Here is a 19,420-nt window from a genome sequence, read left to right as displayed (position 1 = left end):
TATAACCCCGCTTGTCTGCGTTTGCGCCAATTGCATCATTAAGCCAGAGGGTGGCGACAAGTGACTGTATTTTTGAGAGAGCAATTGAACCATTAATAAAATTAACAGATTAGTCCAAAAAACATTGATTAATTTAGGAAAGAAAAGTCGCTGAAATTGGAACTGATTCTCATGTTTAAGAACCTGATCAAATAGGCTACTTCATGCTTTTAAAGCTAACTGTTGTCCATTTTTTGGGGCACCAAAACACCTTAAAATGCTCATTTCGAGATCAGGAAAATCAAAATTTTCTCGGGGGGGCATGCCCCCGAACCCCCCTAACAATATCATTTAAGGGACCTGGCACCTGGGTATTTAGAAAACTATATGTGCGGCCCTGATATGCAAGAATACTAGCCTATTGATTCTATGTGTTCTATTGTATTCATTATACTTTATTCTATAGTCTTGCATATTGAATACTAATGCAAGACTACATGTAGTAGTCTTATGTCACTGTTTATAACACAGAGCGTTCATCCTTTGCTGGGACGCTTAAAAAAATATTGGGGGCATAAATTAAGAGTATACCCACTTCTCCAGGCACCACTACATCACTGACTACAACGTACGTGGAAAGCCCGAACACAGAAGACCTGACAGCTTGGTGAACATAACACACAAACAATGAGTCGCAGAAATATGGCCATGCCCTTTCTTGCATATTCCGGAAGGAGGGTTGATGCAAATGTATGGGTTAGTGATGTCTAAAACCCTGTTGTAGTCCCATTCGAGTCGTTTTTGTAGTCATTAAACTTCCTGATTTTTAAAAGATATCTCTGCTTACATTGAACTTTCATCGCTGCAACTTTGCAGATACTGTTCATGCACCAACAGCAAAATTACACACTAGCCTATTTAAAATGAAAAGAGTGAAATCGCAATCAACTACCTCTTAAAGGTTTTTAAAGTCCCCGTGAACCGGAAGTTGCAAACGACTTTTCTCTAGTGCTGTGACGTATTTCCAAGTGAATATTGGAATATTGATACGGAATATTGAACAGAAGGCAGGGTTTTACTCTAGCGCTCCTCCTCTCGGTTAAGCGTTTCCCAACCCAAGCCGTCACGTCATCAGAAAAAGACACCATTCCAGACCGGAAGTAACTTTTCAGATTTTTTCAGAAAGATTACCATGGTAAAACATTTTTTTAAATATATATTTACTTGCACGGATTAATTGTTCAGCACAAGACTAGTAATACACGCTAACAAAGTAAACAGGTTCAATTTTGATTTCACGGGGACTTATGTTGATTATAATGTTTTTTTTTTAATGTGCAAATTCATAAGTCAACACCATTGCTAAGTATTGTTTCCTTAAAACTGTAGTGAAAAAAATACAATCTCAAAAACAAACAGTCTTCTTCCTACTCCTTTTCAGGCAGATTTTGATTCTTTGTTTGTTTTTGCACTGTATGACTTAACGGTAACCCTTTACAATAAGGTTCATTAGTTAACTTTAGTAAATGCATTAACTAACATGAACTAACGATGAGCAATGCATTAGTTACAGTTACAGTGTTTATTAATCTTTGTTAATGTTAGTTAATACAAATACAGCTGTTCATTGTGCGTTCATGTTAGTTCACAGTCCATTAACTAATGTTAACTAATACAACCTTTGATTTTAATAACGTATTAGTAAATGTTGGAATTAATATTAACTAAGATTAATAAATGCTGAAGAAGTATTGTTCACATATTGTACATGTTAACTAATGTAGTTAACTAATGTTAACTAATGAACCTTATTGTAAAGTGTTACCGACTTAACAATATTTGTTTGTCTTGTATTTCTGTGCATTGCCTGAAATAAATAAATAAATTTAATAAAATTAAATGTATGAACATGGTTTGAAATAGCTTCTTATGCCACAAAATACTTTGTAACCAATCACGTCATGCCTGCTGGCTTTAGCATGTCATGCTGCAAAGCAAGGGAGTCTCAAGAGAGGCCAGCCAGGTTATCTCAGTTTATTTTTCTGTTGATATGAGAAAAAATCGGGTACATTTAGCAATATAGCGGTTGAATTTTGTTTATCACAATGTTATGATGGAATATGCCTTTCTTCACTGATGTTCTAAGATGTTTGAAGCGTTTAAGTGTAGTAGCTTGAAACTTGAAAGTGTACCCTCATTTGTTCATTGGCAGTCTCATGAGAAAATGGTGACCCTATCAGTAGTGGGGTATGTTTGGTGTGCAAGGCTGCCCTGGGGTTCAGGTTGGAACTTCTGTTTTAAAGTAGGCTTCTCTTCAATGGAATGTTTACTTATTGAATTTTTATGAGTAGTTTTGTTGATGAACAACTATGGTCAGAGACAACACATAGTATTGCGCTGTGAACATCTCCTGGTATATACGAGTCGTTCACCTGTTTTTTGTGGTTTTATGATTGTTTTTAATTCTGCTGTTTCATGTTCGACGGGTTGATTGCCTGACCAACAGTTTCATCGCCGTGTTATGGGGTGGAACGCACATCTAGTGATGTAACGCACGTCTAGTGATGTAACGCACTGTTGCCTTGCCTGGGTCTCATTTCAGTCAATTTTGCATTTAGTTTTAATGAATTAACTTTGTGTGTGATTGTAATTTCGGGCCCAGATTATTGCTCGGCGGGGGGTAAGATGCACCAGTTTAAAGCATGGCCGTTCGTGGCTGTTCTGTTCCTCTAGTGTTTTAATACATTTAATAATTTAATAACATCGGGTGATTGTAGGCCTTGTTTGTTGTAGTATTTGTTCTTTTTGTGTCTTTGGTTTGATCTTTGTTTGTATTTTGAATTGTAAACATTACTATATAAGTTATTTGTTTGTTTTCATATGCACTGAATGTAATGTAATTTATTTTGTTGGTTTAAATGTCAGTTTTTCATTAAGATAAGTGATTGATTGAATATTGTTTTTCTTTGTTTCTTTTGTTGATGCTGATTTCTAGAAGGTCTGACTCTGAGGGCATGTTTTAACGACAGAAAATGGAAGACCTTTTATTTATTTTGGCCGTTCATTTACTGACAACACCGTTTTGGGTGCAAATGTGTTTAGAAGTGCAAGGTTTTGAAAATGCATTTATCTTCTCCATGTAAACAACAAAAACATGAATTTGTGAAAACTGTGACGTCATGCGCATGCATACGTGTTCACACGTATTACAGTACATGTTCACGGGGTGTTTCTTGACAAAGTGACATCACCAGCTACTAGTCAGGCAAGCAAAATACAGCCTTTTTAGTCAATTTCTCAGATCCGTGTTCACGGGGTGTTTCTTGACAAAGTGACATCACCAGCTACTAGTCTGGCAAGCATAATACAGCCTTTTTAGTCAATTTCTCAGATCCGTGTGAATGAGGATCATTTTGACAACATTGTCGTCTGTTTCGAGTATGTTGTTGTCAAACACATGAGATGATGAATGGGAACATAGTTTGTGTACAATTAGGAACACACAATTAGCTGTTTTATAACATAGTCAAACAAAAGGTATACTTAATGAAGCAAGGGTGTAGAGTTACATTCAAGCTATTTTAAGGCATGTTTAAACGTCATTTTAGAGATCAAAGATGAATTTAAGGGGGAAAATAATTGATTATCTTTAATTATCTTAACTTTGACACTGCTTTAGTGTTATTTTAAAATAGTGTGGAGGACACATGTACACTGAACAGTGTTAATTTAACACTGGGGATTTTGCAATGTTCAAATAATGTTGACTACAACCATACTGAGTTTACCAACAACCAGTAAACACTGTTTGCTATCTGTGCTGATCAGATGCTATGCAGAATATTTCTCACCAGGAAGAAATTATTCAGAATGTTTCTTTTAAGGAAGTAACTATGAAAAATGTTTTTCAGAAGGAATGATAAATACAGACTGAGGTAACCAATGTCACAATAGTTTGCATTCTCTTATCGTCATTGTAAAAGGAAACACTTTGTAGCATTCTTGAAACATCCCAAAGAGTATGTAGACTTGTAAGGACCGCATTCTCTGAAATTTTTACCTCTTACTAGCAGTACATTAAAAATGGTGCATTGGTACGATTATTATTATTTTTTTATATGCCATCTGATTAGGTTTCACAGTCCAAATAGTTTAGTCTTTGTCTATTTTACGGTATGTTGTTTATCAGAAATCAGAAAGAGCTTTATTGCCAAGTGTGCTTGCACACACAAGGAATTTGCTTTGGTGCTGAGGCTTCCAGTGCACATAGTAATACAAATTATAATTAAAAAAAAAATTAAATTAAAAAAAATATGAGAATAAAAGTTTCACAGTTAGGTTTAGTCAGAATAAACATTTTCAGATTTACAGATTATGAGCATATTTACAGTGTTTTAAATATTATAAATTATCTACATATAAATATCACCTAAGTTTAAGATATTGCACTAAACAGTGGGAGTATTGCACTTAGGGCATATGCCTTGGGAAGTGTGTTAACTGTTCAGGAGGGAAATGGCCTGTGGGAAGAAACTGTTCCTGTGCCGAGATGTTTTTGTGGCCAGTGATCTGAGTCTCCGTCTTGACGGTAACAGTTCAAACAGGTGGTGTCCAGGGTGGGTGGAGTCTGTGATGATTTTACCTGCTCTCTTCCTAAAAGAGTAGAAGTCCTGGAGGGTTGACAGGGGGCACCAATAATCCTCTCCACAGTCTGGACTGTCCGTTGCAGTCTCCTGGTGTCTGATTTGGTAGCAGAACCAAACCAGACAGTGATGGATGTGCATAGAACAGACTCAATGACGGCTGAGTAGAACTGAATCAGCAGCTCCTGTGGTAGGTTGAACTTCCTCAGCTGGCGAAGGAAGTACAGTCTCTACATGTAACGTGCTGTCTGTATTTTAGTAGTTCACTGGAGAGATTTGCTTTGTTAAAATCCCCAAGAATGATTCAAAGAGAGTCTGGGTACCTGGGGGTTCATTGGGGTTCTATATATGAAGCATAGGGTTCTTTACTCAACTCCAAATGACCTTTTATGCTAAAAAAAAGTTCTATAATGACAAGAAAGAACCCTTTTGGCACAAAAGTTCTTTAAAGGCTATATACTGCTATACATATAATACATTATTCTGCAACATTTTGTAGTTGTAATTAAATTATTGTTCATTAAACTGTTTTAACTTAATATCACATTTTAATCATGCTGATATTTGGAGGGTAAAAACTGAAATGTCACTCTTCGTGTGATACTGATTAATTACATTTTTTAGCCCCCATATCTTGAATTTTGTGATAATTTACATGCATTGCATTTTAGGGGTTCCAAATACATTGCGCTTTAGAACCTTTTAAGGTAGAACCCTTTCTTCTAAGAGTGTACCTCCGTTTCAGCTATTTGTTCAGCCAGTTGTTGTAGTGTCATGCTCACGCACACATCTGGAGGAATGTAAACATTCACGAGAATGAAAGAGGACAATTCCCGTAGCAAGAAAGGTTTGCATTTAATGCAATGGGCCTCTAAATTAGGAGAGCACATCTTGTTCAGTGTTACATCTGAACACCAATTTTCGTTAATGTATAAACACAATCCACCACCTCTCTTTATTTGTTTATACCTGATAAATTATAGTGCATGGATGAGATTTTTAAATAAAATATCTTTATTTGTACATGTAAAGTATTGACATGCAACATAACAATGATGTATATTGATTTGATTGTAGCAAAAATAAACTAAAAATGTTTTAAAATCAAACTACTTGCACAGAATAAAAATCAACAAATGAAGTTTTGTTAATAACTAAGTTCGGGAGGAGCACGTTCAGATAATTAACACGAGTGGACGGCAATCAGCAATCAGCAACCAATGATAAGAGGGTATATATAGACTCAGCAGTCTTACCTCGATCCATTGGCAGTTTGCAGCATCCCTCCTCCACCCCTTCTCCACACTCCTAGTCCTGCACACTCCTCTTTCTAAAAAATCACTTGCATACGGGGGGAGTACTCTGGGTTCGGGCAGAATTCCGAGCACGGAGCCCTCCCTCCGGACAGCACGCCAAATACGCATTGAATCTTACTCACTCAAAATTATATGTAAGTGTGAACTCGTGAAATCAGTTTTAAACACCTATCACATGAATCATTTGCTAGTGTCTACTGGATTCTGCAGTCCTTTTTCTCTGGTTCTTTAGAATATGAGTAGTGTTCTAAAATGTCTGTATTTCCATTTTTCCTCTTCATATCTAAAATCATCTCTAATAGTCTCTCGACCTGAGAAACATTGTGATCATTATTGTTAAATGCATGACACCTTGACCCGCAGGTTGAGATTAGCTCTTGCAGTTGGGTGTTAGTGTTTTTAATGTACTCTGATACAGTTTTCCCTCTTAATTTCTCCTTACTTGTGAACAGAACAATGGTTTCTTTTACCACGTCCACACCAAACGCTCTCTGTATGTTCGGAACTATTGCTCTCTCGCCATCTGTGTAGCGGCCAAGTTCCATGACCAGCAAATACACGTCAGGCCCTGGATGCCCGAGTTCTTTGCATTTCTTTATCTGCTTTTCCTGTTTTTTTAGGTCTTCATCAAAGAAATCTGGAGTGTCTATGACCCTGATCTTGATTCCACAAACAGTTTCCTCTGCCATCTGGCACACCTGTGTTACTGGCACAGAACTGGCAAATGATTCAAAATGACGTTTTCTCAGGATGGTGTTTCCGGTAGCGCTCTTTCCACTTCCTGTCTGTCCCAGCAGCACAATGGTCAAGGTGTTTTTCTTCTTGATGGCAGCTTGGTTACCTCCTTAAAAATAATATAATATAATGAATATGCTGCTTGTAACAATAGAAATTAGAAATAAAATAATTTTAATAATTTCTGAAATAATTTCTTTTTCAAAAACTGCATCCTTTCTGTTCTACAGCATTGAACCAATTTAAAGGGATAGTTCAACTGTTTGGTTACCGACATTCTACACAACGTCTCGGTTACGTATGTAACCCTCAGGGAACGGAGACGTGTCGTCGGGGATTCCCTGACGAATTTGGATCAAGCTTGGGAACCTGATTACCTCTGATAGAATTAACAACGAGCCAATAACCATTGGCATGCAATCTTTGCATTCAGCGAGCCGCCTACAAGCGCGGATATAAAAGCGGAAGCAAACATTTCATAGACGCTTCTCGCTGAGGAGCCGAACAGAGTCCAGTACTTCGCGAAGGTACAACAACATGGCGAAGGGACGACACGTCTCCGTTCCCTGTACTCAGGGAACGAGGGTTACATACGTAACCGAGACGTTCCCTTTCGTCCTGGGAACTCCGACGTGTCATCGGGGTTTCCCTGACGAATTGGGATCCCTAATAAAACGCCATGGTGCTGGCCCCTTCCAGTGCCCAGCGATGCTACCCACACAGTTTCAGAAATAATGGTAGCTAGCTAGGGAGTCACACTGCTGTTCCGCAAGACCCAATCAGTGGACATTGGATAACACTGGAAAAGCGTGCCCAACCCGAGAAGGAGAAGGGAATGCTGCGGAAGCCAGCCGCCTGATGAAGGCCTGGAATACACATATGTACTAGCCCAGGGGGATAGTGAAACATATGGCAGTCCCTGAGGTAGTCCCAATCCAAGGGGAATTGGAGCGTACACAACAGGGACGACAGAACGAGTCTGTCAAGGGGAAGACACGGCTGGGCTGGGCATAACACCCAGTCTATACAACAACTCCCTTAGAGGTAGTAGACCTGGCGCCTGGCGGTCCGCTACGTCAGGTACCGGAGGGGTGATGGAGGAACTCCCAAGGCTAACCGACATAGGGCGCCAACGGAGCAGAAGACGCACGTATCCGGCTGAGGCACGGAGTGGCGTAGCAAGCCGACACAACCTATTACCTCGCACCACTTGCCGTAGCGAGTACTCGGTAGGAAACAGGTTCCACACGTAGGCTATAGAATCTAGCAAACGTGTTCGGTGTCGCCCAGCCCGCAGCTCTACAGATGTCTGTCAGCGAGGCACCTTGAGCCAAAGCCCAGGACGCGGCAACACCTCTCATGGAGTGAGCACGCAACCTGGGAGGACAAGGCTCACCCGTAGCTTCATACGCTCGGGTGATAGCATCCACTAGCCAGTGGGCTAACCTCTGCTTGGAGACAGCCTTCCCCTTCTGCTGGCCTCCGTAACAGACAAAGAGCTGGTCTGAGGTCCTGAAGCTTTGCGTTCTGTCAATGTAAACCCGCAGGGCGCGGACTGGACAGAGAAAAGCTAGGGCTGGGTCTGCCTCCTCCTGGGGCAGCGCTTGCAGGTTCACTACCTGGTCCGCGAAGGGAGTGGTAGGAACCTTGGACACATATCCGGGGCGGGGTCTCAATATGACACGAGAAAGGCCCAGCCCAAACTCTAGGCACGATTCGTCGACCGAAAAAGCCTGCAGATCCCCGACCCTCTTGAAAGAGGCCTATGCCAACAGGAGCGCAGTCTTAATGGACAGGATATTCAGCTCTACTGTCAGCAAAGGCTCAAAGGGAGGACTTTGGAGAGCTCTCAGTACCAGAGCTAGGTCCCAAGAGGGTACAGAGTGCAAAACATGAGGCAGATTTAACCTCCTTGCACCCTTGAGGAATCTGATGACCAGGTCGTGCTTCCCCACAGACTTACCTTATACTACATCGTGATGCGCAGCTATTGCTGCAACATACACCTTGAGGGTGGAAGGGGACAGCCTACGCTCCAAGCCATCTTGTAGGAAAGAAAGCACGACTCTGATCGGGCAAGTTCAGGGGTCCTCCTGGCGGGAGGAACACCACTCGACGAACAGGTTCCACTTCAACGCGTAGAGGCACCTCGTAGAGGTAGGTCTAGCAGAAGTGATTGTGTTCACCACTGCCTGTGGTAGATCACTTAGAACCTCCGCATCCCGTCCAAGGACCAGACATGGAGTTTCCAGAGGTCTGGACGCGGGTGCCATAGAGCAGTGGTTCTCAAAGTGGGGTCCGCGGACCCCTGGTGGTCCGTGAGCTAATGCCAGGGGGTCCGCGAAATAATTTATAACAACCTAACGTTTTTTTCCGTGCTATGAGTCATGTTTTCTTTATCATATGAAAACATGCTGTTTATTCCTAAGTTACTTATAATGCATTTAACATCAAACAATACAAATTAAACACTTAAGTTTTCTATAGATAGATAATCTATGTCTGTGCGTCAAGTAGACTATTCGCTATTGATTTTGCGCGACGTGCGCCAGAAGAAGACAGAGAGACGGCATGAACCCGCATCCGGTTGTTTTCTGTATTTTTAAAAGGCAAGACATTTTGTAGTCATTTATAATGTAGCCTATACACAAATAAAAAAATGGACACTTTACCGTTTCGGATGATGCACTCTTGTCTTATCTATGACCATAAATAAGAGTATTCCTGTTTCCACTGCTGAGGAAAAATTCCCACGTAATCGCGCGCCGGCGTCTCGCGTGCGCGCACAATAGTCAGTTCTAGCACTGCTGTAGATTTGAAATTAGAAGTCTGATCATTATCAAAATAAAAGTGCATAGTGACAGGGCCGTACCCACAATTGAGGTTGCAAGGATGCACATCGCGATGATAACTGACCTTCTCGTCTGAGGTGCTTCAGCAGACTAACAACGATAGCTCGTCAATGTCAAAATGTTTGAGTCGGAGTGAACTCAAAGTTCCCCGCACGACGTTTCAGTCAACGGTCATAAAGTACGAGATAAAATGTAGGCCTAAATTAACATAAACTAAACAGCTGTTTTAGATAAAAGTTTTAAAAAACGACCGAAACAATCAGTTTGCAAAGTATTAATCAAGCTCAAGTTTAACAAGGAAAACGCAGGTCAAGAGAAACATACTGTGCCCATGAGATTAACATTATGGATTCATATATTTAACATATACTGTATGTTTTTTTTTAGCTAATTACAGTAGCTCAAATTAACAACGCACGCACCTGTTAAACATAATGCCATTATCATTGTATTTATAGGCTTTATTTGTGTGCAGAATATGCCTAATCATTGAAACATTTCTCTATTAAGGCCATTCCTGTTTGGAATATGTGATTGTGTTTCGTGACATCTTGACAAAAAAAAAATGTATGCCACTGCCCACTGACATGCTTCTAAATCTATAGTTATCCAATTGTGGGGCCTTAAAACACCTTAAAATGCACGTGTATCAAGAACATCAAAAATTCCTAAGTGAGGGATCCTAAGTGATTCCTAGCAAGATCACTTTTGGGACCTCAGTAGGCTATTTAGAAATTCCTGCATAGTACCCTGGGTGGAGACCATTTATTTTGTGCAAGAATATTTTATTAGCCACTCAGACATAAACTTTGTGCTTAATAACGGTTATAAATATGAGGGGGGTCCTTGGAAATTTTTTTCCCCTGAAAGGGGTCCCTGGCACCAAAATGTTTGAGAACTCCTGCCATAGAGTGCCCCGTCTCTGAGAAAGAAGGTCCTTCCTCAGAGGAATCGGCCAAGGAGGGGCTGTCGCGAGGAGCATGAGTTCCGTGAACCAAGTCCTGGTGGGCCAATACGGCGCCGCTAACAGGACCTGCTCCTCGTCCTCCCTGACCTTGCACAGTGTCTGTGCAAGAAGGCTCACTGGGGAACGCATACTTGCGCAGGTTCGGGGGCCAGCTGTGGGCCAGGGCATCTGTGCCGAGGGTCCCCTCGGACAGGGAGTAAAACCACTGGCAGTGGGTCGTGTCCGGAGAAGCAAACAGGTCTACATGTGCGACTCCGAAAACACTCCAGATCAGCTGGACCACCTGGGGGTGTAGTCGCCATTCTCCTGGCAGGGGAGGAAACCGTGAAAGCTCGTCTGCCAGACGGTTGAGCACCCCTGGAACATGAGTGGCACGAAGCGACCTCAGATGCTTCTGACTCCACATGAGGAGGTGGGAGGCGAGTCGCGACATGCGGCGGGAGCGTAGACCACCTTGGCGGTTGATATACGCAACGATCGCAGTGCTGTCCGTACGGACCAGTACATGCTTGTCTTTGAGAAACCGCCTGAGGCGGCACAAAGCCAAGCATACTGCTTGCAACTCCATGCAGTTGATATGCCAATGCAGTTGGGGCCCCGTCCACAGACCCGAGACTGCATGCCCTTTGTACGTGGCCCCCCACCCCATGGCAGAGGCATCCGTGAAAACGACAGCATGCCTGGAAACCTGGACTAAGGGCACTCCGGCCCGAAGAAACGCAGGATCCGACCATGGGGAGAAGGTTTGGCGACAGCGCGGGGTTACTTTGACCCTGAACGTGCCAGTCTGCCATGCCCACCTCGGGACTCGATCGTGAAGCCAGTGCTGGAGCGGTCTCATATGTAACAGGCCGAGCGGCGTTACTGCGGCTGCGGCTGCCATATGCCCCAGGAGCCTCTGAAATAGTTTCAGTGGAACCGCACTCTTGCCCTCGAACTGTCGAAGACAAGTCAGCAGCAGTCTCAGGTCCTTTCGAGGCAGGTTAGCACTGACTGGATGCGTTCCTCCGTGAGGCGCGCCGTCTGGGCGACCGAGTCCAACTTCATACACTTCATACTCTTGTGCCAGTTGACCTGAAGCCCCAACCAGCTGAGGTGCCGTAGCACCATGTCCCTGTGATCGCACAACACCTCTCGCGAGTGAGCCAGTAAGAGCCAATCGTCGAGATAGTTGAGGATGCGAACGCCTTGTTCTCTCATGGGAACAATGGCCGCCTCCGCGACTTTCGTGAAGACGCGAGGTGACAGGGCCAGCCCGAAGGGTAGGACTTTGTACTTATACGCTCGACCCTCAAACGCAAACCGTAGGAACGGTCTGTGTCGAGGAAGAATCGAGACATGAAAGTACGCGTCCTTCAGGTCGATCGCTGCAAACCAATCCTGGGGACGGACGCACTCGAAAATGTGCTTCTGCGTGAGCATCTTGAACGGGAGTTTGTGCAGGGCCCGATTCAAAACTCACAGGTCCAGGATTGGCCGTAACCCACCGCCTTTCTTGGGTACAATGAAGTAGGGGCTGTAAAACCTGGACCTCATCTCGGCAGGAGGGACCGGCTCGATCGAGTCCTTCACCAGCAGGACATCGATTTCTTTCCGCAGGACAGGGTGACCGCACACGGGTGAAGTGAACGCCCCTGAACCTGGGAGGCCGGCGTGCAAACTGAATTGCATAGCCGAATTGAATGGTGCGAACGAGCCATCGGGACGGACCCGGAAGCGCTAGTCAGGCTTCTAGGTACTGACCCAACGAGCCCACCCGAACCACCGGCATACCCGCGGAGGGGCAGCGAGGTGGAAGGCAGGGACCCGGCTCCAGTGGCAATGTAGTCACTGGAAGCAGGGTCTGGGCGTGAAGTTCGCCAGGGACCTACTTCCACCGGTGGGGGCAGACGGCAGAGAGAGCCCGTGGGCTTCCTGCTGCGGGCTGCCCTATGGCGAGGGGAAGAGACGCAGCACGAGGCCCTGCCTCCTCGTGAGCTGGTCTCTGCCCCTCCGAGTCCAGTTACTGACCGGAGCGACGCAACCAAGGAAGCGCTGCTGCTATCTGCAGACTGGGAAGAGGGGAACAAGAGCGACGCTGCTCCGAGACAGCATCCACTGCCGTTCGGATCCTCTTGGGTGGAGGAGACTGAGTGCCCGTCAGTCTCGACCGAAGATGACCTGGAGGAGGAAAAGGAAACCGCTCTTTTATTGAAACTTTTGGCGGAACAGAAACAAAACTGAACAAAAAATTCTCCGCCCGGCCCTCCCCCGGGGGAAGGAGGTGTGCAGAGGCACCCTCCTGAGCAGTCTCCTGTAGCTCCACCAGGTCGCCTGTCTCAGGAACGCTTCCCTCCCCTCCTTTTACGGGAGGGGGCCAGGGCGCCTGAGCGGGTTGGGCCGCCCTCTTGCGACCAGACTTCCTCGCTCCAGGGTTGGTGGTCTGCGCTGGAGGAGGAGCTAGCGCCGAGGAGCGACCCCGGTGACGGGAAGCAGCCGGGGCTTGTACAGCCACAGGGGAAGGACTCGCAGCAGTCCGCCTCCTGTGCAGGACGTGCCGTATAGCCTCCGACTGCTTCTGGGCGGTGGAGAACTCCTGGGCCAAGTTCTCCACCGTGTTGCCAAAGAGGCCGCCCTGGGACACGGGGAAGTTGAGAAGTTTGTTCTTCTCCGCTTCCCTCATATCTGCCAGGGTCAGCCAAAGGTAGCGCTCCTGGACCACTAACGTGGACATCGCCCGACCCAGCGAATGTCCGGTGACTTTCGTTGCTCGGAGAGCGAAGTCCGTCGCCACACGCAGCTCCTGCAGCAGAGCCGGGTAGGGACCCCCCGCCTGCACATCATGAAGCGCCTTCGCCTGGTGTACTTGCAAAAGCGCCATGGCGTGCAGGGTGGAGGCAGCATCCCCACACGCACTGTAGGCATCCCTGGTCAGCGAAAGAGACAACCGGAACCGCCCGAGGGGGCTCCGGCCGCTCCACCGGAAGCACCGATGGCAGCGTGCTGCTAGAGGCATGAGGCGCCCGACAGGATCTTTCACCTGTCGCGTTTCTCACAGTAATTCTCATACGCTCACCAACAGTAATCACTGAAGTAGCCATCTGCTGAACTGAACCAGCAGACGAACTAGATCTTCGAACTAGACGAACTAGACGAACTGGATTCTCTGAAGGGACTCCCCCATGTCTCAGGGATCTCAGTCTCGAACGTAGCATCGCGATAGTCATATTCCCGCAATGAGAGCATGACTCATCCACAAGTGCCGCCTCAGCGCGTGCTAAGCCCAGACACGTGAAGCAGTGCTTGTGGCCATCAGCTTGAGGGAGAAATCGACCGCATCCGGAAACGCACGGGCGATTCGACATCCTGAAAAGGACGCGAATACACTGTGGAGCTCTTTCAGAAACAGAAAAGAAAACAAAAAAGAAAACTGTTCTTCAGTGCCGAAGCGCCGAGGGATCTCTGCCGCAGACACCGCCGGAAACTGCAACCGCGTGCTGCACTCGAGACGAAGACCACTGGAAGTACTGTCACACCAGCACCCCGAACGTTTCTTCACCAGGCTCGTCTTCTTCAGAACAGCAGGTAAGCTCTGAGAGGCTCCGAAGCGAAAAGCGTCTTTGCTTCCGCTTTTATATCCGCGCTTGTAGGCGGCTCGCGGAATGCAAAGATTGCATGCCAATGGTTATTGGCTCGTTGTTAATTCTATCAGAGGTAATCAGGTTCCCTAGCGTGATCCCAATTTGTCAGGGAATCCCCGACGACATGTCGGAGTTCCCAGGACGAAAGGGAACATCTTTTGTGTTTAGCAGAAGAAAGAAATTCATACAGGTCTGACACAACCTGAGTGTGAGTAAACGATCACAGGATTTTCATTTTTGGGAGAACTATCCCTTTAAATATGTCACCAAGGTAACTGAAATTGCAAGAAAGACTTCTAAGTATCAAACAAATCAGCAATTGATCATCTCCACTCTTTAGAAGAAGAAGAAGAAGAAGAAGAAGAAGAAGAAGTTTTATTTACATAGCGCCTTTCCGTAGCTCAAGGTCGCTTTAGATTGTCCATTACAATAGATTTACACACCCGCACACACATTACAGTCACATAGGATATATAGTCACATTATACGAAATACATGTTAAATAGACATGTTTTTAACTGAGTCTTGAATGTAGTCACAGATGAGATATTTCAAAGTGTAAGGGGTGAATTCCATTAAAATTCACATGAAATTTTACATGAAAGGTTCTCCTATAAGTCTAAAAAATAATGTGTTTTTCTTAGTTTCTTTCACATGTAGATATGCAGATTACATTTTTGCTATTCTTTGATAATTTTAATTTGAACGGTTGTTACCTGGTATATGCTCTCGTGTCATTGCTTCCTGTGGATTCTGCATCTCCCTTTCCACAGATGTGGTCCTGTGTGATGATCTGCACTTAAATAGAATATGGATCGAGGAATGGGTATGATCTCTATGGAATGGGTACAATCATCTGGATAAACTTGTATGTTTAGTCATACCTTTCATGCTTGTATACTTGGAGTTCAGGCACACTTTTGCGACATGTAATCAGTTGTTCGATTAAGTCACATTGCTCCAGATTTTTGTTAAAACCACACACTTTCCTTCCACATTGATAGAGAATCCTATCCAGGTTCTCGTCTGTTTCTTTGTTTGGCTTTACTGATGCCTCATCTTCGCTGCTGACCAGAATTACAACAGTATTTTCCTCCATTTTATTTCCAAATTTTTGTTGAAAATGTGCAAACATTTCCATATCCTTCTGAGAAACATGGTCACGCTGCAGAACAAATAAAATCATACATGGACACCAAGATGATGTCTCCATGTACCTCTGAATTACAGTCTGAGGCTCTTGAATAACAGTTATCCATTTGACTCCTATCTGCAGCGATACCTCTTCAGCAGATGTGGACTCTGGCAGGAAATGTTCATACCCAAGAATTTTATTTCCCACCAGACACTTACACCATCGCTTTGCCCCTATCAGAAAAAAATTTATGTCTCCACAGAACTGATCAGTGTGGTCAGCTCCTGTAACAAAGTCCACAAAAGCAGTTTTGAAATCCTGAATTGAAATGATTGGAAAGACTTCTATATAAGACTGCAATAAGGTGTAGTTAATGCATCACCTAACATGAACTAATGAGTAGTGTTTTTACAGCATTTATTAATCTTATTAGAGTCTCTTAAAGGGGTCATCGGATGCAAAATTCACTTTTATATGGTGTATGCATATAAATGTGTCTTTGCAGTGTTTTGACACAACCACCATACAATGAAGAAAATCCATTCTTTTTTTTCTTTTTTTTTTAAATCCCCCAAAAGTCTAAACACTCAATAATCGTGCCATTTGGATTTTCTGAGCAATATATTATATTGCTCATGCTCCATCCACGGCCGCCGACGGACTGTCCCGTATTAGCATGCCATTTGTTTACTGTCTGCCAAGGCAGGACTTTATGTGTCTTGTGTTAACACACCCCATGAAAGAGAGCGATGGGGTGAACAGTTTCCCTTTATTATTTAAAGAGTCATGCACCGAAATGGGTCACTGTAAACAGAGCTGTTTTTGAGCAGGTAAAAAAGGGTGTTGTTTTACAGAACCACTGAGGAATTTTAACCAAAGTATGTTACAAACTTTACATGAAGACTAAAGAATCATACCAACTTGTATGGGCATCCGATGACCCCTTAAAGTAATCCCACCTCATTTGTAAGCTATACTTTGAATTGAGCATCTGCTAAATAAAATGTAAATGCAGTTCAAAGTGCATTCACTATATGTTGACTTTTGATTTAAAAAATATATGAGTAAATGTTCAAATGAACATGAAGGTAAATAAATGCTGTATTGAAATATTCATTTGTAGGTTTTGTTAACAAAATATTATTATGCTCTTTTAAGAGCTTCTCAAAGCTTTTCAAATAGGCAAACAAGTTTTATAAATCAATCCATAGTGAATTCAAAGTACACTTTTACATCAATGTGTGTTCCCTTGGAAACAGACCTAAGACATGCATTGCTAACACCACACACAACTGAGCTCTCGCAACTTTATCTTCATTACGTCACTGAGTCTCTGAAATGATAAATGTTTCAAAGATTCCTCACTATTGAGCCTAAACTATTTAAAATGAAAACACCACAAACATTTTTTTTAAAAGCTTACCTTTTGACATACTGACTCAGTATGAAGTTTCAGATAATTTCACACAAAAACAGACAACTTGAGACACAATTTCTTGAAAGAGAATTTCTTGTAAGAGTCTTCTAACTGAAAGTGAAATTCCGGTGAGGTTGAAACTTTTTTTAAACTATGAAAAGGGGCGGATCAGAATTATTATCTAGGTCCTCCTCACTAAACACTGACATTATAGTTGTCATACTTTGCATTTTTATATCATTTTTATGTTCTGTGGAGTGACAACTCACTCTGACAGCTCAAGATAAAAGTCTGTGAGAAAAACGATAACTCAAAAGACATGGATCTGACAGACCTGGAATCTTCAAGTGAGAGTAAAATGTATGCATATACGGAGCGAATTATATGCCAAAATTAAACAAACAAATCCAGCATTTTGCAAACAAACTCGATCTGCTTTGTAAAGGAAAAATTAACTCGCAAACAAATTCGATCTGCTTTGCAAAGGAAAAATCGACTCAGAAAGCAGATTTGCAAAAACAAAGGTCAATTTGACTGAAAATGCAGTGGAGTAAACAATATTTTTTAATAGATATTCTCGATTTTCTCACAAATGCAGATGAGTAATTTCCTCTTCTAAAACAGTAGATGCTGATAAAATAGGGGATTAATTTAGCGTCTCCCGGGAAAAGCACTTACTGTATAAAACACGCTTGCCTTTGCCTACAGCTGAGGAAAAAGTCTTACTTTATCTATAATAAACATCTTGAGGTTTTCCTTTGCAAAATGTTTATTACAAGGCCACTGGGCCTTTAACATTGTTGAGGAAAAAATGCCACAAGGTAATTAGAACTGTGATTTTACAAAGATGAGAACAACAGACTCGTTCAGTGTAGACATAATCACTAATTTAGTCATTTCGCATGCGTCCAATCAAGAAAAAATTTAAAAACCAACATATGATGGCAGAGCTTTCAGCTAAGATTGAAAATTGTATTAGTTTGCCCGATTATTTTCGTTGGCCATTTAACATCTGTCAATTTTGAAATATTAAGCTATGGTACTTGGATCTTATCTCACACTTTATGACCATTAACAAATTAATGATCACAAATTAAACTGTTAATGCAACTATGTATTATGCTCATTTTGTTTAGCTGTCTATCTATCTATCTATCTATCTATCTATCTATCTATCTATCTAGTCTTAATAAAATAAAATATGTTGTGTCTATAAATTTGATATTTTTATTTTTTTAATCCACAGCACAATTCCACCTCAGATGGAGAGGACACCTTCTCACACTGTCCCCTGCCAAGATTCGGGACATTCTGATGTTGTTTTACAAAATAAGAGCCCCTCAAAACTCATATATTACCAAGGGGGTAATCCATCGACCGGAAGTTGAAGCCTCGCGGGAGCTACCATCTTGTAGCAGAACTTCATTTGCGTTAGCATTTCCATTGACTCCTAATCATTTTGCCGTCATTTTGACAGCGAATAACTTTACATCTGAGGTGTTTGAAGACTCCATTTGTCCCTAGACTCAAAACACAACAATGTATAAAATGCTCCATTACCTTGTAGCTTATGTTATGGTCCTGTAGAAGCAGTTTTTTGTAAAAGTAGGCTAACGATTGCTTCATACCCACTCGACTCTCTGTCGCACAGTAGAGAGATTACCGTATGGACAGGAAGAGAAGCTCGCAGGCAATCGGGGAAACATGGAGGCAAAATGACAAAATAATCAGAATACCTAGCAAAAGTTTCTCCTGCTCCTAGCTCATGGACAGCTCCTACTCACACTCGCCGCCTCTGCAAGTTTCGGAAGTGAATGATTCAGATTTCTCATGCCACAGCCACTAGAAGACAGACAGGTTGCTCACGTCACATCTACGTCGTCAAGCTCTGTTTGAGTCGGTTTGAGTCTGCGTGTCAGGAACGGAAGTCCTAAAAAAATTGCTAAAAATGGGCTTCACTTGTCTAAAATAAAAGTCATAGCTTCCACAGACCAATTCCACCTCAGCTGGAGAGTACACCTTCTCACAGTAGCGGTTCTAGGCACGGGCGAACCGGGCAGTCGCCTGGGGCGGCATTTCTTCATGTCACATGGGGGGCGGCACGAGCAGTTAAAAAAATACTCTGTGCCGCGAAGTTTTTCTATTTTTTATCATTTCGATTCAATTATTGGCAATGGCGCCCTGCTTGCTGAGAAGGTGCCGTGCGCAGAAGCGATGTCAAGGGAATCTCCTGATTAGCTCATGTATCGCGTCTTTTGCGCGCTCGAGGTCATTATTTCAAATCCTCTATGTTTCAAATAGGCGCACGGGAAGCGCGCTCATTATGCGCTCACGGGAAGCGCGCTCATTAACTTTTCAGTATGGGACGGGAGTGCACGTGCACCCAAACACTTGGGTGTTTTTTCTGTTCTCCGTAAATACATCTTTTAGCAGAGCTACAGCAAGCGTTTTTCTGTGGTGGAAATACATTAGCTACTAAAACTCCTTTGTCGTTGTGGACAGCGCAGTGTAATGAGTGCATGGTTCTATAGCAACGACAGCCATGGGAAAATCGGTACGAATTTTACTATTAACAATCAAAGATAAGCTACTGTGCATTATAAATGTATCTTTATTGACTCATTCTTTTTATAGAGATGATTTAAATGCTGACATATGAGGTTTCTTTATATAAAACCTTTTTTTGTGTTAACCTTTTTTTAAGTTTAGTAAGTAAAATGAAAGAGACTCCTTTAAAACAAACCTTTAATATTATT

The 19,420-nt window shown here is 43.1% G+C and overlaps 1 protein-coding gene across 1 annotated transcript; it reads right to left on the bottom strand.

Annotated features, from left to right (window-relative positions):
• Nucleotides 1-5,709: 5,709 nt before the first annotated feature.
• LOC120486874 (GTPase IMAP family member 1) lies at nucleotides 5,710-15,426 on the bottom strand. The gene is made up of 3 exons (XM_089126444.1): nucleotides 14,997-15,426; nucleotides 14,829-14,905; nucleotides 5,710-6,782 (listed from the first exon to the last, which is right to left on the bottom strand). Exons 1-3 carry the CDS (start codon nucleotides 15,323-15,325, stop codon nucleotides 6,133-6,135), a joined length of 1,056 nt encoding a protein of 351 aa, XP_088982570.1. The 5' UTR covers nucleotides 15,326-15,426; the 3' UTR covers nucleotides 5,710-6,132.
• Between the last annotated feature and the right edge of the window lie 3,994 nt (nucleotides 15,427-19,420).

Source organism: Pimephales promelas, chromosome 23 (genome assembly GCF_988280905.1).
Source record: "Pimephales promelas chromosome 23, fPimPro1.hap1.1, whole genome shotgun sequence".
Taxonomy (NCBI): domain Eukaryota; kingdom Metazoa; phylum Chordata; class Actinopteri; order Cypriniformes; family Leuciscidae; genus Pimephales; species Pimephales promelas.
This window is presented reverse-complemented; position numbering and strand designations above follow the sequence as displayed.

Excerpts from the sequence above, each read along its gene's own strand:
- LOC120486874 (XM_089126444.1), bottom strand. The coding sequence starts at position 15,325 with ATGGAGACATCATCTTGGTGTCCATGTATGATTTTATTTGTTCTGCAG. Across the intron at positions 14,906-14,996 it reads CAAGTATACAAGCATGAAAG|ATCATCACACAGGACCACAT; the intron begins GTATGACTAAAC and ends ATTTAAGTGCAG. Across the intron at positions 6,783-14,828 it reads GACACGAGAGCATATACCAG|GAGGTAACCAAGCTGCCATC; the intron begins GTAACAACCGTT and ends ATTATTTTTAAG.